General features: G+C 35.2%; 1 protein-coding gene across 1 annotated transcript in view; it reads left to right on the top strand.

Annotated features, from left to right (window-relative positions):
• Positions 1-1,603: 1,603 nt before the first annotated feature.
• The window catches only part of LOC120637581 (GTPase-activating protein), a 51,032-nt gene continuing 29,630 nt past the window's right edge, over positions 1,604-23,005 (top strand). Inside the window, exons 1-2 of the mRNA XM_039909420.1 lie at positions 1,604-2,145; positions 18,891-19,011. Coding sequence (XP_039765354.1) covers positions 2,061-2,145; positions 18,891-19,011 — 206 coding nt within the window. The 5' untranslated portion in view covers positions 1,604-2,060. The remainder of the gene's footprint in view (positions 2,146-18,890; positions 19,012-23,005) is intronic.

A 23,005-nucleotide genomic window follows, 5' to 3' on the forward strand; every position in this document is an offset into this window, starting at 1 on the left:
ATAAAAAAAAATTAGCTTTAGACTTTACAACGTTGGAGTCAACAAGTTTTTTTCTTACAGTTCCACCAAATACATTTTTTCTCTAATACATCAACATCGTATCATACATCCATGGAATTAAATTTATGATTATTGACACATGAAACTTGAAACTCTATAATTTTAATAAATTAAACTGCGCAGTTTGGGTAATTTTCATGTTGAATGTAGGTAACACTGCACTCTATTATACTTTAGGTTATGTATGACTAAAATTAGCATAAAACCTTATAAACGATCTATTTTCTAATAGTTAATAACGAATTAATTTCTGCAAATTGTGTTGTATATTATAGAAATATAATAAACGATAATTATTTATACTTTTAGCAAATCAAAAGTATTGTACTTACGAGTGGAACGACAAATCCGTAAATTTACGTTCACTATCACTTTTACCTCCTAAAACACTGCACCGAACCATGTATTCGCAGAAATTCTTCACGGAAGCTGGTTATTAACAATGTCAAATTAGTTAGGTCTGTATTTTTGTGCTCACAATCCGTTTATCTTGAATTTCTTACTAATCAAAGTATCTCTTACTTACAAAACGATGGCTAACTGTCAAACTTGTTTCGCAAAGTGCTTTGCTAATCCATGAAAAAACCGGCACGCGGTATGAGACAAAAGACCCTATCACTTTATCTTGTTTATTTACAAGACGTATACATAAGTTGTTCTCTTACTTGTGTGAATGCGACGGATGCTATCCATTTGTCTATTTACTTCTCTGTCTACGGCACATATAGTATAATAGAGGTCAGTGCATCATAGGCATTGGGCAATTTAGAGCTTTAGTAAGTCTGTTCCACAGGAATTCTATAGCTAAAAGTTAAAGTGGCACAAAACTATGCTCTAAGTATAGCTGTGACGTAATAAATTTAAATTCGGCGTATCAAATGCCATATCGCGGCGGTTCGCTAGATTTTGCAGCTAGAAAATAAATACCAATCTTACTTCTAATATAAATACGTTTTTATAATACAAGAATAATATAATTAGATAACTAACAATATTTTAGCGATTCTTTGTTACTGTCATCACGCCTGAGTATTATTTATGAGATGTAAAGATATGGAAGGTAAATTTGAATTTCAAAGATTTTTAATATTTTGCACAACTTAAAAGTGAAAACAAGAAATAATAAAATCAATAAAAATATAAATACAAAATGCGCAAAGGCGGTCTTATCGCTTTAAGCGACGAAGCGAATTACGTAATAACGTAAGAAACTGGAAGATGTTAATTAAGGACTCGATAAAGTAACCGGCTTGGTATTACATGGATCTTACAACATTTACGGTAGAAGAACTGAGTTGCGACACTTCGTTGTTTTTTTTTACAACTTTTATTTTTGATGGCATTTGGAGACTCCAAACCTTTGTTAATTTGACCAATAAAACCAAATTAAATCGGTTGGTCGGAAGGTCAGAAAGGCGTGGGAGCATTTTAGAACTTTACTGTACTTAATAAAGAGCGGCAACATTATATACATTTCTTTCAGAAATCTGTGGTCTATGCACTGTGTGCTACAATCTCTATGCACATTAGACATGAATATGAGGCCGCGCAGGCGCAGTGTTGTGACGTGACGTAATTGTCCATTCATACTTTTTGTTCATTCAATGAAACAAATATTTTATTGACGAAGTGTTGTGTAAATCAAATTACGACTGTTATTGTCCAACTCAACACCCGTATGAGGGTTACTAATCAGTTACATATTTCAGTGATGTGAAAAAATTGTGTTATTGAAGCAATAAGTGCATTCATTGATAAAATATAAAGTAGATATGGAGCACATGCGCATTGCACCTATTAATTCATTCGATTTCAACTGTGCTTTGAATGCTTTTGAAAATGTGGAAATATAAAACTGTTTCTATTTTTTGTTCTGTTCGGATTGGAACTGTCTTTTGATCTCCGCCTCATTGAAAACAGGCTCAAGTAGAACATTACGACACTCCGGAAGTGGCGGGACAAGCCGGCCGAGGGGCTCGTTCCGAAAGAGATAACAGCGGATGAAAGAGATAAACAGTTATGGATTTAACATGGCGGACGAAACGCGTAAAGTGCGAGTAGAAGAAAGATTGAAAATTAAGATAGGTATGTAATATTTTGACTCATTTTACTTGTTACGTCTAAGTTATTAAGTTTAATATATCTTTAAAATGTGTTCACGGTGAAATAATATTCTGTTTCGTATGCTAGTGTCTTGTTGCCACTATGGTGAACAGGTGGTACATACTTAGCAACTTAAGATTTCCTGTCCAGATGTTTATAATAGCTGTTCAAGTATGTGCTTAGGAAGAAAACATAGTTCGAAGCAGACGATCTGTATCTGGTAGTCCTTAGAAGGTGGCGTAAAACTTATATCGTGTATCCATTGTTTTTATCATTGGTTGCTTTGACAGTTCGCGCACAATTTATGAATGAATTGCCGTGAACACAATGAACTCGTATTTAGATGATATTAGATTAGATATCTGGTGTATACTATATAGTGTCTATAAACTGATGTCGTATGGGGTTTGTTTCATTATTTTCTAGTCGTAAATTCTAATTGACTGGTAAGACTTCGTATTTTTTTCCCCATTTCACACATTGATGATTTTGTTCATTTACATAAACACAATTTGTTAAAAAAAAATTAATAATATCAAATTGATGCAGGTAATTTCTATAATAAGAGCACTATCAAAATATTGCAGAAAGTATTTTTTCTAATTAACCTTTTTTATATTAGACTGAATAAACATACTAACACAAAGCTTTATTATAAATTGGACTACCCTTTTTTCATATCATCCTTGTAAGATGACACAAAATTTAAACTATGCAATATAAACATCCAGAACTCCTTAAAAATTTCACACTTCTGTTTCTTTAATCTGACAATTTCTTAAAGTATATGTGACTTTTATCTTCTAGCATACACTTAATTTACATTAATTTGCTGACCAATTCAAAAAAGTTCCTTTGCTCGGTTTCAATTCATATTGCTACTTATTGGTCCTTTTTATAACTTACTCCATGGACATACATTCACAATGATACTTTTCTAGTGTTTCTAATACTTGCCTGTAAAAGGATTCTTTAATATGTTACAAACTCACAAACTATTTCATTTTTAGTATCAATTTAGTGGCTGTTATGTTGAAATTATTCTATGTCTATTTAAGTTTTCTGAGAAAAGTACAAAAAAATTATTAATTATTTGCATACAAGTTAGAATAAGGAAGTGAGGTTGAATTTTGAATTTTGGCAGAGCAACTTCAGAGTTTCTCACAGCCTTCTTAGACTGCATTCTGAACTGATTGCTACTTATTGAAAACATACATATTGCTATTGCAAAAGTGCCTGCAATGAATGAAGCTTTTATAAAAAGATAGTTTTTAATAAAATTTTTTGAAACAAATTTACAGTATAACTATGATCACATTCATCATATCAACCCATTACAGGGCACAGATCTTCTCCCACAACGAGAAGGGTTTGGGCCGTAGTTCACCACCGTGGCCTAGTGCGGATTGGTGCAATGATTATAATTTTAAGAGGAAAGTTAATTAGGGTGACTGCAGGGCAAAATTAGGCCAGTCATAATTGATGGAATAGTTTATTTTATCAATAAAAGGAAGAAACTGCCAATGAGAAGTATCAGAGATAGACAAGAGATCACATTCTTTCAGAGTGGCTGAGATTGTAAAGTTTATTTTCTAAATATCATTATGCATAAGAATGAGTTTGCTTTACTTATAATATATAAGTATTATTACTTATTTTATTATTACTTATTACTTATTTTCTGGATACACATATTATGTGTATCCAGAAACTAAGTCAGCAATATTCTAGAATATATAACTAGAATTTTTAGTAATAATTAATCTGATTGATAATTCTATATTAAGATATTTATAACACTTGCTGTAACAATTCGGTTAGTTCAAATAATGCAAATTTCTTAACTTTGATTCTCTTTCTGGGCTTACCAAGAGTTTCTTCACACGAAAACTCATTGCGCCTCATGACTTTTTTAGCTCAACTTGTTATTGAATCCACAAGAATCGCATGTAAATACTATTTCTATAATATACAAAATAGATGTTATATCAAGAAGTTTGGAAAGAGACAATTTTGTTTTTATCTTTCCAATTAAAAAATATTTTGCATCTGTAATAATTAATTTTACAAACAAGAACAACACAACTTAGTGTGCAGATGATTGATTTGTGGGGAATGGCCCGAACGCATAAATCCTTAGATAAATAAAGCAAACTGTGTCTGTCGCGATAAGGGTGCAGTATGCCTTCCGGGGCGTGACCCTAGACCCTTTCAACTCAACTGTTAGATATATCATACATTGAACCTAATGCGCAATTTCAAAACTAATTATGTTTGAACCGAATAAAAGTGACACCGTTGAATATAGTCCAACGTAACTGACATATTTTTATACTGATTTTAGTGGTATTTCCTAAAATGCATTGAAGGAATAAGTGACGCTGCTATCCAAGTTTACAATAAAATTATAACATCAAAGGTTCTCAGCAGCATGACTTTGCTATTAATCTCACTTAACAGAAAGGAGTATTTTAATTAAGAAAGATTAAATTATGATACTTTCCGTTAATACTATTGAACCCATTTTCCATAGTGCAAGAGTCTTGTTTTCATTATGTAGTGAGAAATAATCTTAAAAACCAGATGGTAAAATACGATGATGGTTAGATAAGATTTTATTTATGTGTAATTAACAATGATAATAATTGAAAAATCTAAAATTGTTATGCAGATCCTAATGTAGAGACTGTTGCATATTATATATGTGTTTAAACGTAAAAATATGTTGCTAGTGTGTTTACACCAACTATATCTATATATATATAATGAAAATGGTCTTCGTTTGAGGCTCAATCACGCCTAAACCACTGATCGTATCGACATGAAACTACCACCATTCGATGCGAAATTTTTCCTAGATGGTTTATGGCTATCTATTTTTTGAATTCCAACATTCCTTCATTTTTTTATTGCTGTTTTACTTTTATGAACATTTATCCTGCTAATAAAAACAAAAGATAAGCATTTTCTCTGGATTCTTTTGTTTTCATGGATTTCAACAGAGTGTATTAAAGGGATTATGGTTTTTTACATTCAGCTAAGAATCTACTCACGGTAGTGGAGAACGGCTGGACCAATTGGGCTTTTTTTTTATCTTCAGAATTGTCAGGAGAAATTTTTGTATGTAAGAAAATTTTAAAAAAGCCTGATAAAAAGTTAAAAATTTCGATGATAATCGAAGAATTCCCATCTATATAGTCACTCACCACGAAATCTCGGGAACCATAAGACTTAGAAACGTGAAACTTGGTAGGAATATTACTTTTGCTATGTAGAGGTCAGCTATGAATAGATTTTAAGAAATTCATTCCCCAAAGGGGATTGCGGGGGCGTTAACAATGAACAATTCCCGTTTTTAAACTATAGCTTCTATAGACTTCAAATTTGGTAGGAATCTTCTGTAAGAGGTGTAGAAATAGGCTATGAACGAATTTTACGATAGCTCACCCCACAGGGGGTTGCGGGGGTGGGTATTAACAATTAATATTTTTAATTTTCCAGCTAAAGCTCCTACAAGCTCCAAATTTTGTAGGAATTTTCTATAAGTGATGTAAAAATGATTTATGAACAAATTTTACGATATCCCACCCCAAAGAAGAAGGCGGGGGCGTTAACAATGAAAATTTTCAATTTCCAAGCGATAGCTCCTATAGACTCCAAATTTAGTGAGAGTGTTCTATATGTAATATAAAAATGATCTTCGAGCGGATTTTACAATGAATCACCTTCAATAAGGTTCGCGGGGGTGGGTGTTAACAATAAAAAATTTCAATTTCGAAATATAGCTTCTAAAAATTCTAAATATGGTAGGAATCTTTTATTATTCACATAAAGAACATCTCAAAATGGATTTCAATAAAGTCTACTTCCGATAGGAATTGCGGGGGTGGGTGTTAAAATCTAAAATTTTTATTTCTAACCTGTAACTTCTACAGACTCCAAATTTGGTGGGGATATTCGTGTATTTCCTTACAACAATCGTCTTTTTGGCAGCGGAGAAAAAGTCATTGAGAGGTTTCAAAAACTTAACTTTATATGTAGCTATCCAATCAACGGACTAAGAATTTTACATTCATTTTACTTTTGCAGACTACATAACCGACGAATTCTTTTATTGAGGGATCGCGGAAATGTAACAGATTAAAATGAATGCATTTTCCAAGCACATGAGATGTGGAAAAGAAATTTAGTTACTTATTCCAATAGAATTCATAAAAAACATGCACAATTAATTTTCTATAAAAAATTGATGTCACGGAGAAAATTTTAGTTAACAGAAAATTCGGCGCACCTTGTACCTAGACAGATTTCAACTTCACATATGAGACTTGCAATGACTTTAACTTAAACTTTCAATGCTCATTTCAAATTTTTTTCTTCATGTCAATTATTATTAATTTTTGGAAGAAAGGCACGGAAATGTTATAATGATTGCACATTGAAAGTTACAATGAATATTAGTGAGAAAAATCACCTGGATGAAAGATACAGGCTAAATCGATGGAATTTGGAATTTGAGTAAGTCTAAACAATATCGATGCTTACAGTTCTATCCGCGGGGCCTATTTATGTTCATACAAAAATAAAATAAAAGGAGAATAACAAAAATATGAAAAAATAAAATAAAAATGAAACATAAACGGTAATTTATTTCCTTTTTCAATTCGCCCAGCGAAGCGGGCGGGAAACGGCTAGTTATGTATATAAAATATTGTGGAATCAATATGGAAATACATTTTAAGATAACCTAATTTGTTAGACATGTACCTAAATCATAAGATGATAGTGGTGATTCATCCTCCAAAACAAAATTAACACTAATATTAGTGCTAACACCAAGTCTAAACAAATTCGACAAGTTTGTAAGTATTTAATTCTACATTTTTTTTTAATCACAACCTGAATGATATAGTATTAAACAGTTTTTCCAAGTGTCTCTTCCGACTCCCTTCCAGGGGACTGTGTTCTATACCTGGTAAGCACCTCTAGCTTTATGGAGCTAAGTGCGTTTTTAATTTGAAGCAATTAAAATATCACTTGCTTTAGTTTAAGGATAACATCGTCAGGAAAACTGTATGCAGGAGAGTTCTACATAACTCTCTCCATATTGTTCATAAAGGCGTGCGAATTCTACCTATCGGCACCTGGCCCTGGTCCGATACTTTGGTGTTCCGTCTTAAAGTCAAAGTCAAATACATATTTCTTTATTCCAATAGGCACGTAGATGCCTACATTACATGTTAAATATGTCACTTAAAACTTAAGCTATGAGGATTCTTGGTCTAAGAAGAAGCCTACAACAAACTTAGCCGGTTGTTTTTTTTATCATCTCACAACCTTGTTAGAGCAATAATTTACACTCAAGCATTTTTATCGTTGACGTAGTCCTTAATACTATAATAGGACTTTTCTATAAGCTTACGTTTAATACAAACTTTGAAATTTTTAAGAGACATCTCTATCAGATATCTTAATGTATATGTAAGGAGCAAAGTTCCGGTCACTCACAACTTGTACTCGCTTAACCGGACTTGAAGGTCTCATCATATGTGTACATAATATCCTTAGACCTACATACTGCCTAATATTTCACAATGCGTGAGGCTTAAATCACAATATGTAAAACAACTGTGGGTGGCGGTAATGCGAAGCGGGCGACAATACGCGGGTTTATGCTTAGGTAAGGTAACGTCGAGTCTGTGCCTTATCTAGACCGCACCTTTGTTTGTTCCATCGTAATAGTTTAAGCGATCGTTTATTATGCGTGTCATAAGAAGGCTTAGAGTCACTGAGCGGGCTATGGAGAGAGTTATGCTGGGAGTATCTCTACGTGATCAAATCAGTAAAGAGGAGATCCGTAGAAGGTATACCGACGTAGCTCGACAAGGCAATGGGCATTGGGCGGGGCACATAGTTCGGAGAACCGATGGACTTTGAGATCCCAAAGACACAGGAGACTTCGAGTCGCTGCGTTTACCGTGCGGGGTAACACCCACAACGATGTGGACACACGACAACAAGGAGTCGCTAGGAGCCGCTGGAAAAAAGCGTCCCAGGACGATGGATTTTGGTATTATTTTCAAAAAACCTAAATCCTGCATTGGACGTCAATTGGTCGACGTGATGATAACCAGCGCGTTGCAGGACGTGTTCCTTGCATGCCGCGAGCTATTGCTCTGTTTAAAGGCGATGATTTTCCACTGAAAAAAATGAACGCAACCAAGCTAAAGGAACTAATTGCACGCCTCATAAGCGAAGCGTTGAGGTGATTCTCTACTCCCCATATATGAAAGTCTGTAAAAAATGACTGTTACACTTATAGGATAATATTATCATATATATATATCAAGAAAAACATACGTTTAAACGTATTTTTGATATCTTTAAAAAAAACTTTTATTTTAATTGAAGTAAAAATTAAATTAAATAACAAAAATATTAATCTATACTAATATTATTAACCTGCGGAGTTTGAAAAATCAATCTAGGTATTTATTGAAGAAGCCTATAAAAACACGCTTCAACCTATAGTAGCAAAGATGAAACCGCAGAGTACAGCTATCACACTTGTCAAAGATCATATTCCATCATGACATGGCAAGATCCTTGAGATAGTTAGTTATATGTATTCTGCAGATGATTTAAGATGGTGCGGTTTAAGATGGTAACGGGCTAACCTGTCAGTAGGTCAGGCTGTTACATAAAACACATACCCCTAATCAATCCGTTTGGAGGCGACATCGTTCCGGAATGCTTCGAACGTTCCGTATTGTTCTATTTTGAAAACATTGAAATAATGAAAATACTAAAGCCTTAAACACTAGTTACGTAGTTTTTTAGTGTCTAATAAGAAAACCTTTTTAGCAAATAGAATAGGAATTCTAGTAAATGGAGTGCCGTGTTTAAAATTGCAAACACAAACTACACGGTTGACGTTTATTTTTTTCAAACGAATTTACGAAGATAACTTTAAAATCAAACTGAAAGTTCGGGAAATTAGTATTCAACCAGTAGAACTTTTCCAATGGTATTCAAAATAGTGTCGACACTTTTTGTTTAAAAATCCAAAACAAGCCTATTCATGAATACGGTTTTCTTTACATAGAACATAATATTTGTCTTCTATTTAGACAATATTGTCATTATACGAATAGGCGGTAAGTGGTGACTGGCAAGTAATAGTAACGCCACGCTTCGTGAATGGGGCGAACTTGTGTTTTCCATTCAGTGCGCCCGCCCATTCATGGAAACTCGTCGCGCCGTTAATGAAAAACGCTCCCATTTATCGTAGTTATCGATGTCCGCCCCTCGCCTTGACGACTCCTCACGTGGTCGCACTATTCATTCAAACCGAATATCAATGATAAGATTACTGCACGCTCTGCTATCGAGCCGTAAGCATCAGGCTTAGTGCGAGATACGCTCGCAATCGCAGACACGTTTGGTGTTGCGATATACTGTAGCCTTAGTACAGCAAATGCTCGCGCGCAATCGAGGACTCGTTTTAGTCGTTAATAAAATCGACCTTAAAAGGTTTCTCGGTCTCTCGGTATTATGTAACAAACGTTCAACGTCGAAGTAAGTTTTGCGAGTAAATATACGAGTACCAAAGTCTGTTATGATATTTTTGTTTTCCAAATATTCAACGTTAAAGTAACATAATTAAATACTTACTCACTATGTAGCAGCGATGTGTGGTGGCTTGAGCTTCAAAACAAGGTTGCATTTTACTGTCACGTTTAGAGTTCCGATGCTCGTGTACGAGTATACGAATGCGAGCGTTCAAATCTCATTCTAAGGGTACTGATAGAGCGATAGGAAGTGCTAAAAATATTGTTTACAAATTAGAGCTTCCTTTGGCTATCGAAGATAAAAAGGTAAACATCCCGACGGTTTTTTAGCATAATTGCCAAATTGTAGTCTATTATTATGTGAGTCGTTTTAGGATAAGCAGCATATATATATATATATATATATATAGCTATGTGGGCTCGATTCGCAGGGCAACAACCTCTATAATTATATTTCTAAACCAAAATGGGTTACTCATGAATTTACATGAGCTCTTTGGATTTCACTTTCAATAGTGTAAACTACCTACGAGTTATGGTCTGTCCAGGCTTACCAAGGTCGGTATTCCTTGAGCATAAAATGTTTGAATACAATTTTTATAAACTTCTATACACTTCTACGTATGGTACGGAATCCGAAGTTTCGGACTATTCATATAAAGGCCATGGTTAATGACAGTCAGTCCAACCTTCAGGTTTAAATATAATACAACAATATCAACTTGGATGATCAATCTATTACCGGCCCAAACAGTGCACGGGCCTCCTCCCATAATAAGAAGGGTTTAGGCCGCAGTCGACCACGTTGGACTAGTGCGGATTGGTAGACTTCACACGCCTTTGAAACTCTATCTCAGGCTTCTATCTACTTATATATATTATGTTTGTTATATATTTATATATATTATGTATATTTTATATTTATATATGACGTATATTTATTTATACGTATATTATTATATATTATATATATGTATTTGTATCTTTACATTTTCATATTTATGTATATCTATCAATACTCTTGGCACTATCCCGTTCTCTTGCTGTAAATCCTATCTACAAAGGTTGCCTGTAAGAGATTGCTTGCAGCAATAAGGCCGTCTTTGCATGTCTACATTGTGCACTGTATACTCCTTACTGTTTCTTTTCCTGTTTGTTATACGTGCAATAAAGTGTTTCGTCGTGCTTCTTCTCTCGATGTCAAAGCAAGTGATATTTAATTGCTTAAATTTAAAACGCACGTAACTCCGGAAAGTTGGATGTGCGTGCCGGTGTTCTGGGCCCTAGGCTAGACTTTGAGGAGATAAAAGTACTACTAAATTAAATATTTGATCTAGAAAAATGTTGTAGGTACTACTTTAAGGAAAGGCTACTTTGAGAATTGGCAGGCTATGTTAGAAATACGCTGACCTTGTAGTGATAAAATTTTATTAACTTTATACTTTATTTTATGCGTGTCAATCCGCAGATTTAGTTTAATCTTAGATTACTCATATATTGGATGCATATAAGAACATTCATTGCACATACACGTCTACAACATGTGGACAGATGACATCAAGCGAGTCGCGGGGAGCCGCTGGATACAAGCGGCCCAGAATCGTGGTGTTTGGAACGCCCTACAAAAGACCTATGTCCAACAGTGGACGTCAAACAGTTGATTTGATGATGCTGATGATGATTACACATACATACGTTCCCTTCCGTTCTCAATTCTGTGATTGGGCGTTAGTCGAACCCGAACAAGTGAACTCAAATGTAATAATAAAAAATGTATATGCACCCACTTTAAGTAAAGGTAGGCACTTTTCAACCCACCTGTGAATGTGGTACGATGTGGGTGAGGACCTAGTTTCAAACCTGCCACCGGCTTGTACGTAGGAAGACGTATTACCCATTCTGTACAATTAATAACGTCTCGGATTTGCATTTATTGAAAGCAGCGTGATGACTGACAGTCATTGATGGTATTACCCCTATAGGGGTACCCTAAACAACAGGGGTCTAAAATGCAGACCTACCTAAATTAAACAATATACAGGACAGAAAAGATTGCATAAAACTAAATAAATAAATATAATACGACGATACACATCGCCATCTAGCCCCAAAGTAAGCTGCTTACCTTATGTTATGGGTGCTAAGATGACTGAAGAATATTTTATGTATAGTGTACATAAATACTTAAAATATGCAGATAAACACCCAGACACTGAAATACACTCATGTTCATCACACACACATTTCCCAGTTTTCAGAATCGAACCCGCAGCCTTGGTCAGCATAAAGCAAGGTCACTGCGCTAGTCGGCCGTCAAAGAAAACCACACTGAGTGCACCAAAAGTTACGTCATTTGATAATTCCAATCCCTCATCACCAGGGCACTTCAATGATTCATATCAGATCTACCTCAATAACATTAATTAAGAACCTAGCAATTATGTATTTATTGTAGCTAATAATAACAGCGAATTACAAGCAAGCCTCCACGCCCTGCATTAATTATGCTTTAAGCGAATATAGTCATTCTCTCATGTTTTATCCGAAGCGGGAAGCAAATTGTCCGAACTATCTGCAATATACACACATCAGTAAAACAATAATTGTTTGAGGTTCTACATAATCGTTTTGAAAAAAATCGTAGTGAACGTCAGAAAGGCACATTCAGTCTTGGAAAACTGATGAAATATCCTCAAAATAATTGTTCCTAAATGTACTAAATAGTAGAGAGATGAATACCTAATACTTCATCATCATCACATCAACCGACAGACGTCCACTGCTAGACATAGGTCTTTTTTAGGGAGTTCCAAATTCCACGGTTCTGTGCCACTTGGATCCAGCGGCTAACTGCGACACACTTAAAGTCGTCTGTCCAACTCGTCGGGGGTCGACCAACGCTGCGCTTACCAGTTCGGGGCTGCCATTCCAGCACCTTGGGACCCCAACGTCCATCCTTTCCCCGAACTATGTGCCCGGCCAAGCTATGACTTGGCAGTGGCAATTGGCCAAGCTATGTCGGTAACTAAAACTTCTACAAATCTCCACACTTCTGATTTGATAGCGTAGAGATACTCCGAGCAAAGCTCTCTCCATCGCCCGCTGTATGACTCTGAGCTTTCTTAAGAGGCACGTACCTAATACTTAGAGCAATGAAATAATAAATAAAGAATCACCTGCATCGGCCATTCTGATGTCTAGTTGACTGTTGCGTTATCGTACTCCTTGCATGCCCTGCAGAGGATTGCTCTATTTATAGGCGATGGTTCTCCTGTTACCATCAGAAAGGCGGGCCATTGTGATCGATTATTGCTATAAAGAAACCCCTTGAATGTGATAACCCAAATGAAGGAAAGTTATGTATTAAAATCACTCTTCGACCCTGAGGAGCAAACGTAGCATTAGTGCAGGTTGGCGAGTCAACGCGGTAGGTCTGGATATATTGTCTAAAATAGCGGCAATAAACTTAGTATACGAAACTTATAAGTTGGTTTACGCGGACGACCGCTAGTCTCGGATGATAACGCAATATGTAAAATTGGCCAAATCGTCTGCCAGCGTTGAAACATTCCCATATAGGTATGTGTGGGACATTCCTAAAACACCGAATGTACTCTCGATTTCGAAAGAGTCGCAGCTACGCACAGCGGTGTGGCAATATAATGACGGCACACCATTGTGGCAGCGAAGCCCACGATAAACACAATATAAGTACGTTTCCTCAGATACCCATGGCTTTATTCAAAGGTTCCCGTTTCACTCCCACGATCCAGTTTGTCGTGTGTTACCGTCGTTGACGATGACTGTTGTTTTTGCATCAGCAATTATGTACAGTTTGCTGTCGCAACTAGTTTCTCTCGTATTCCAATTACGAATTTGTGGGAGTGTGTGTAGTTACAGTTGCCACAAGGTCTTTGTTTGGCCCTAACAATCGTCGTGATCTCACCTCGTCGCGCCAATTATATGTGTTATGATGAGTGGCTATTTTGTCAGAGCGTTTAAGTGAAAGGTTGATAATCTGTTGCGACTTGCGCAGCTTTCCCTAACATTTGTTTGTTTTTAACCTAAACATACCTACATAATATTGTGTGCACGATTATAGTTATTCTCAATATCATTTTCCAATTAAACTCGGATTCAGGAATCCAATTTTTTTGGACCACCATCGCACCCTTCAGAAGGCAAAAAAGGAATGCCAACGCCCCCTTGTCCGTAATAGATTTAATCATAAATTATTCTTGTTTATCAATTTTAAAATGCTGGAGAAATGAGAAGAAACTTCAACATGAAAATGTTTAAAATTCTCTCTAGAGATCGGGCTAGCTACGAACAACGTACGCAATTTTCCATCCTCCGAATAACACTTTTTTCAGTTGTTATGGAATGGATTTTTACAAATAACAACTTCTTGAAAGTTTCGGACCACAGATAATTTTTTTCGCGCTAATTATATATCGCTGGTTTTTGCATCTCTGTAAGATTGCAAGTGTTATGGAACTGCAAAAACTATTTCCGCAGTGCGAATTATTTTACTTTCTATCTATGAGATAGAAAATAAATTTAATTGTATTTAAAAACTATATAAGTCGCCTGAGTTAACGCTGACTACGTTAAAACATTAAAAAATTAAAAGAATTTAACAGTCGCCGGCGACAAGACGACAGAGCGCAATTGCTCTTAACATTTCCTGTCCTTGACTAGGTTAGGGCGGTCGTAATCTACAAGAGGTATGTATGTACTTTTTGCCGGCTTTAAATTGAGTAGGTAGATATGTGATAACAATAGCAAGGGTTTTTATGGAACGGAACGCTTTAGGCGGCATGACCAGTGACCACAGTCCGACAATTCTACCCTTTTGTAGTCTCGATATTGTCTGACTGCAATACCGAGACTACAAAAGGTATCTGTTGCTACAAACAACATGTCCGTTGAATTTAGAATTTGTTAATCAGAATACTTGTAGCTGTTAATTCTCGACGCTAATAAACAAAAAAACATTAATGATGATAAGGCTGTAGGATTGTCATTTTTAATCGGTGGAAAGGCAGGACTTTTTTATTCATACTAGAGTTCTTTACACTAAAAACGCTTTTCAATATGATGCATACTATTTTTAACATGTATGTACCTACACAGATTAATTTCGTCGAGGGCGTCTTTTGTAGTAATTTCCACATCGGCCTTAAGTATTAATATGTAAATCGTATTACCTAGTCTGAGAATCACATTTGAATAAAATCCTTTCAAAACTGTTGAGATAAGCCTTTTCAAACAGATAGGTGGCATGCATACGTTACGTGGTAGGCCTTAAAAAAAGACCTATGTCCCGTTTATCAGTGCAAAGTATGTAGAGTTAGCAGTAGAACTGTGGAATAATTTTCCACGTTTTATTGAATAATGTATCGTCATCTTTACAGGCAAACGTCCACTGCTGGTCTTTTTCATGGATTTCCTTAACTCCACATTCCTGCGTCCAACTTTTTTTGCTACTGGTTTTATGTGGTCTGGACTTGTACTTCCCATGTAAATATGTCATGCTCGCTTCCCATACACCCGTGGTCATCGTAATGGACCCTCTTGTATCGATAATGCTACTGCCAGTTATCGGTCAATAGATTTTGGGCCAGATCATTCATATGTATGGTTATACCGCCATTGGACTTTTGGGTTTACAAAACCAGAGACTATTGGGTTCACAACTGGCGTGTGAGTTAACAATTTAGGAGACTGCGTCCCCCTTACATCTTCTATGCGTTTATGATGTAATCCAATTTACAAATAGTAATTTGCGTTAGGGTCAGCTCACACCGCAACGCAATGCAACGAGGCGTGCAGATGCTTGAAGAAGCATGGGAGCCCGTAAAGTCGCGCCACAATGTGCATCGCGACTCCGCTTTACGCACTGACGCAAGCAATCCGTGTCCTTTCAAGTTTATGCACATCGCGACACTTCTCGGTTCTTTTCGTGATCGGCGAAAAGTTCCGCAGCGCCAATACAAGCTGAGCAGTGCGGCGTAGGGCGCCGCGCCGTCGCGACGAACGTAACGAGTCATGCTTCAACACGAACTTATCTTGATCGCTTTCTGTCTCATCAAAACTTGTACCCTTTTGTGAATGTAAACCACTTGTTTTGATACCTTCGCTATTAAGAAAAGTGCGTACCTAGACGCGTTGCGTCAAGGTGTGTACAGACCCGTACGGTCGTAAACTCTTAATTGAATGTACTAGTAAGTCCATACGCTTCGAGCAACAGCAGTAGGTATGCATGTTCGGTAGGCATGATGGCTACCTTGCCTTGCTTCACCGTATAAAGCTATATCCGACGAGGTCACGAATGTTGCGCAAGTAGGTACTGGACCTTCCATTTTAATAGTATTATTATTTTTTGAGACCAACAATAAGTTTTAATTGGGTGCCAATTGTCGGTAGGTATGTCACTGAGTTTTTAGGGTTGCCGTAACCAAACAAATAACCGTGTTTATAATTTAGTCACGTCTGCCTTTCGGTGTGCCGGTATGTCCCCGCCATTAATTCAGAATCTTAATGATAATAATCTAATCTTATGGGTATCGCAAAATGGTCTATATCGTCCCTCAGGGGTCAACGACGACGAGTAGCGAGGTGTCCATTTCAGCCAAAAAAGTATTTAAGGTCCATGATAAGAAAATAGGGGTTAAAGATGGTGAATCTCTAATTACGCCTAGGTATAAAGTATTTAATGTTCATGATATGAAAATGGGGTTTAAAGATGGTGAATCTCATTACTCCTATAAAGTATTTAAGTTTCATGATATATGATAATAGGTGTTAAAGAAGGTGAATCTTATTACGCCTAAAAAGGTCGTGACATTAATTTTGGATATGGATAGGTTAAATAAAAACTTGTTTAAATAAGTAGCCAATGTACCCGTTGCCAAAATAAATTTTATGTAGAAAAACTGAATTGGGGGTCTACCAAAAAACCCTAAATAGTTAAAAATTGCTTGGGTAAATGCACAAAATAAATGATATAAAAAACTTAAAACTTAGCATTTCTTTTGTATCGGTTAAACTATGTCTGCGGTAATGGCTCGACACGGTCTTCGCTATTTATTTTAAATGCCACAACGTGAATGACAATTTACTATAATGAACATTATTCATGAAAGCTACGCCATTCATTCAAAACAAAACTATCAAGGCCGTACAGCCGCGTGTTTCAGGATCGTTTGTTAATTGAATTATTATGTTGTTTCCGCCTGCGACATCCGCTTCAAATTTCCGTTTTCCCATGGGAGTAAAGGAGGATATGACATCCATTTTTTTTTTTTATTAATTCACAGTAATAATTTTCCGTGATTAAACTATTATGTGTAAGTAGAATATTCCTTCTTAGCAGACCATTGCGTGATGGAATAACAAATACTACATAATACAAAAACTTTCACATCTCCACCAATATTATAAATGCAAAAGCGTGTCTGTTGATTGGTCCTTCTTTCACAAAGCACCGGTAAACGGTAAAAAAAGGCTAAGTACTTTGTATTGTTTTAAACTATAATGTTCGTAATGTCGTGTGAAATGTACCAAACCGCTCTTGGCCAACGTCATCATCATCATTAATCATTATCGGCCCAGAACATGGTACGGGCCTCATCTGATAATGAGAACGGTGAAGGGTTTGAGCACATGGAGAAAACTCAGGCATAAAGGTTTTCTCACTATGATTTATTCACGTTAAAGTAATAAAATAAATGTTTAAATTACAAACACACATAACTCCAAGAAGTTAAAGGCGCGTCTGGAATCGAGCTCGGTTCTCACTTCCGAAAGGCCGACGCCCTAACTAGGCTTGGCCATCGCGGTGGACTAATAATACTAAACCCTTCTCATTGTGAGATAAATAGGTTTTTGATTATGGCCTTTATAATATAATATACTTTATTATATTATAACAGCCATCATCAACAATCTATTTGTATGTTGATTTAGGTATATGACTACAGCATCCGATAATAAATTCTGGATCGTTATAGTCTGTAGAGTGTTATTATAAAGATCCACTAAAGTAGGACGCAGGCCCGTCCCGTACCGGATGACTTGAAAATAATTCCTGTTCCCCTTGCTGCCATTCAAACGTATCAACACACTTGTAAAGATCTCTATAAAAATATGATGAGTGGAGAATGGTTCCGACAAAGAAGTGTATGTGCAATATTTTTCAAGGTGTGAATAAAGTATATACATATAGGATTTTTAATGAATAACGGGTCTGTTATATAACAATTTGATTTTAACTCATATACAAAGTGTAAATGAAATCAGAAATATTACTTCAGAGGCTTATTTTTTGTCTCTGAGACTTATCTGTGAAACCGAAACTCTAACAGTGTTTGATTAAACCATTGCCATAGTTTTTACTGAAATAAATCAGATACAGCCAGAACATCTCATGCAAAAGCATAATAGAGTGACTCTTATCAATTTATTAAATATGTGCCGCGTAGCATAGCTACAATGCACGTGTCGGTCTTTTATCTCAAATAGGGTTGTCATAAGTAAACACTTAGAATGTTTGGAATTAGTATGTTTGGAAAAATAAATATGCTTCTTTTGATTTTTTATTTTTATAGGGTGTTTCCTTATAGCACCCTCCAACAGTATTTCAATATTTTTGGGTCAAGATATGTCAAATAAACTATGATTTTAAGATAACAGGATATAGGGTACTGATTTAAGATGATTGTAGTAATGCCGCAGAAGAACTAGAAGTCTGCTGACTGGAGGTTTCTATGAAATTCTTTCTTATGTAGAACGACCTGACTTTTTACGTTTTCCTCATTTATCCCGCTATCTTAACGCCGTCTATCCATATAGTGAGGAAACCAACGTCCAATTATTTTGTTTATTATTTAATTTTTTACGCTGAAATTGAAATTGAAATTGTAGAGTAAGTCTTATGTCAAATATTGAATATTTGACATAAGATACTCTAATATTTAATTTTCAATCAATTTTTATTTCACTAACTATATAGAGTTTAAAAAGTCATATACAAAAGTTGTTAGTTTTTATGTAATACATAAATAAAAGCCGAGAGCTTTCTGCTATTTTTTATTTAACCCTGTATAAAATCATATTTTTCCCTTTTCTAAATTTCTTTTATTATTGTTACAGGTGAAGCTAAGAATCTCCCAGCTCGCAACAATGGCGCCGCCTGCCACCGTGACATATACTGCGTGTTGTCGCTCGACCAAGAAGAGATATTTCGCACTTCCACAATGGAAAGAACACTTAAGTTAGTAGCAAATTCATACATTAATAGTCTCTACTCGCGATATCGTTTCTATTCTATTCGTTTTTTATAATTCCTGATCAAAATTGAACTTTTCGAAATGTAGCTTTTAATGTTAAACATATTCATGCTATATTCATATCTTACAGTGTTTAATCGTTTTATTATCTCAAATTACAGCATAACACATTTTAAACCCAAACGTCAATCTATATGTACTTAAAGCATAATTTTAATTAACTCTAAAGATAAAACTTCTTTAATCTTCTCTTGACACTTCTGTCGGTACTGTTCTGTACCTCTTTTTGTCCATTTTATATGACCTGGGTTCCTGTCATTTTGAATTCCTACTCCAACTTATATACATGCGTAACTGTACATTGACTGTCTGCACGAAGGTTTTTCCTTAACCAAACCTACAGACAAAAGCGGATTTGCTAACCATACAGGGAAACTGGGAAATCAAATTCGTTCAGTCTTTCACATTTATAATATAAATACGGCGCGCTATGAAAGTTGAAAGGTGTAATCTACAGTGTCTTCTTTCTTTGTCTAGTCGTAATAATCATCACTTTACGAGTACAAGGTTCTGAGTTCGATACTCAGATTAGGCCAAATATTATTTATTTATTTATATTCTTTATTTGTACACCACTCAGAAAAACGAAAAATAAACACATGAAGAAGGAAGAAGGCGTTCTTATTAGCGATCTCTGCCAGGCAACCTTAGGGTTAGGAAAACTAAAAAGAAAAACGAATAGATGGGGTACACTGTTTAGAACATACGTACGAATAACTATATACTTATACATAAACCAGACTACACAAATACAACAATACTATTGATAAATATTTAAAATAAAACATAAAAACATACCATAAATACTTAAATATGAGTTAGAGTTGATAAATAAATAATAATAGAAGTTAATTTAAGTAATGTTAGACGATATTAGATTTATGTGTCAAAAAAACTGTAAGTCTAGAGTAGAGAAATTAGATGATCCAACTCTAATTTCTCTACTCCACGCTAATATTTGAATGCTTCAAATATTAGAGTGGAGTAGAGAAAATCTGATCTCTTCTCCTTTATGAGAGAAGGTCCGTCCTGTATACAGCAGACGGCAATAGTCTTTGCATACCAAAATAATGCTAAGGTTGCCGAGTGATATAAATAACAGAGATCGCTGCGTTAAATGCGCCTTTTGTATCCGACTCCAAGATTTTGCTTATCTTGTTCACTTCCTTAACTTATTGTGGTATACAAATAAAGATAGCAAATATAGATTATAATCACTAAGTTAAACGATATATGATCGGGGTAATGTATAGGTGACTAAAGATATCATTAGACCATTGTGTTTTGATATAATACAAACAAATGTAACTCTACACCGTCATACTATTATAATATTATATGTGAATATAATGTATTCCACACTGTATTGTTTACTCGTACAAATGATTTTACCTACGCATATTGAATTACTTATTCATTCAGCTTTTATCGTAATGAGAGTAACCACCTACTGAATAAATAAAAGTGTATTCACATTAGACTGACTCGCTATGCCTTTCTTCTATTTTTTGCATTTGATTCTTCTAATTCTTGAGTAAGTTTATGCAGAGTTTATGCGCTATTTCTAACATCACGCTATGGAGCCTAGCAAACAGAAGAAAGTGAAAAAGAATGCAAAGCGAAAACGTATCAATCGCAGGCGGGGTTTGCGACGCGATAAGTTGGTTAGGAGTATACTGTGTAGAATAGTGGATTGTGAGTAAAAATTTAGAATTGTACGTGGACGGAGTCGCGAAGTACCTTTAGTGTTTATAAAGTAAGCAAAGATTGCCAGTTTAAAATAAATTGCTGATTATTGTAGTAGTAATAACTTAATACTAAATTTGGTTTATTTGTATCATATGAGTAAAACTAATTTTAATAACTTACGAGTCAAGTTAACATAACGGTCTCTTTGTAACGCTTCCGGCCTGTCTTCCGGTCCGATTCGTTACTAGTAGGGTTGTCAACTTTACTTTTTGCTTCTTGTACAACTATATCCAACAATAGAAAGATAGAAATACCATGTAACTTGGTTGTACTTGTATTCTTCAATCTTCACTAAAATAAATACGAACCGATTTCGATAATTTTTTTTAAGGGAAGTACCGAGGATGAATTCCTCAAATAATAAGATCATCAAATAAGTCACAATCTGTACAATTGTAAATAAGTACAACGCTAGTTTGAAAGGGAGTACCTACCATGCCGATTACAGTATTTCATAATAATGAAAAACTTATGTTGAAAATTCTTATCTGGGATCAATACTTTGGAAAAACAACAAAAAAAAATCCGCGCTGACATAGATCAGATCATCTGTGACTTTTGAAGTTGAATGACTTACAGATTACTATGGCATCAGAAATAAGTATGGTTCTAAAAGACAATGATTTAAACAATCCACGCACACGTTAACAAATGCATGTGTAATTGTGATATTATGTCATGACATTAAGTAAGGATTTACATTTTTCCTGTTAGATCTCTATTGTATGAAAATTAAAAATAATAGATTGGGGAAAAAGTCTTTTCGCATTATAGTATGTATGAACTTGTAATATAATCTCTTTGGCTATACTATTTGTATCTGGCTGGTTTTGGTATCATTAAAAGTTTAAATTGTAAAGAAGATAAATTCAAATTAGGTAAATGTGTGATTTTGTTTTGTTTTTCGTACTGTAAAGATGAGTGAATCTAATGAAGAAATTAGATACATTTTAAAATTTTACTACAAAAAAGGTAAAAATGCAACGCAAGCCTTACTTAAAATTATAATAATTTCTCTGAATCGATTATATTAGCGATACTTTTATGTGTCGTGTCTTAGTACTGGCTCCCTTTACAAAAGACCTTGCACTTTCAAGCATTCATTCCGCATTGAATACATAAATGCAATACTGCTTGACACATTAAAGTCTAGTATTATTTATTATATTGTGTTTCCACAATAATTAATTTAAACTGGCGAGTTTGTTTGTATGTTTCCTCTCACTTCTGAGAAATCCAGTCAGATAAAAAAAAACTTAATATAAAATATAGTTCGTTCTTTGAAAGACGTTCATTAACTTCACAATTAGCCTATTAACCTCTCTCTGTTGGGCACATGCCTTCTTCTCTCATAGAAGAGAGGATTTAAAACATCCATCTACTATGCTACTCCAATGCGAGTTGGCGTGCTCTCCGAGGCACGGGGGTTGACGTATTTTCGTGACCTCGGACGGCACATGAGATTTTACAGAAACGGTTTCTTTAAATCTTAGACTTTTTTTAAAATTTATTTATTTATATATTGATTCCTCGCGCTTTAAGCCTTGCCGACTTGTCTGGGTACACATTCTTCATATCAATATATTACGGGCATACTTAAATTAAACTAAACAATAATCATCATGTGCGCAAGCGCAGGTATGCGTAAAAAATATTGTTGGTAGGTTATTTTGCAGTTAAACAGTATCAAGACATATTTCATAGTTCCTACGAGTAATTAATTCTAATTAATTCAATTGAAGAGTGTTTGAATTAATTAAAGCAACGAAACTGCGAAGTATTGTGCCTGCTTGTTATGTATGTTAAAATTCATTCATGGTTGGCAACCCTGTCTACTTGCACATTAATATAGGGAGTCAAACAAAAATAGTGGGTCAAGGTTCACAACATTGTGAATGGATGTAAAATTATACGGTAGGGAGCCGCTGAATTAAGAATAATTAAGTGTACGCTAGCATTCCAGAATTTGTCCGTTGTGCGTGTTATGGTATTTGGCACACTATTGTTTTCATTTATCCTAAAATATATGTCGCATGCAAATATACCTGGCGGCCGTCCATAACCTCAATCTACACTAATATCATTAATGCTAGTGTGTTTGTTTGTAAGTAACCTAACTATGTTCGTATCAACCATTGAACTGATCTTAAAGTTTGACTGAGAGGTAAG

The sequence above is a fragment of the Pararge aegeria genome, chromosome 4 (assembly GCF_905163445.1).
Source record: "Pararge aegeria chromosome 4, ilParAegt1.1, whole genome shotgun sequence".
NCBI classification, from domain to species: Eukaryota; Metazoa; Arthropoda; class Insecta; order Lepidoptera; family Nymphalidae; genus Pararge; species Pararge aegeria.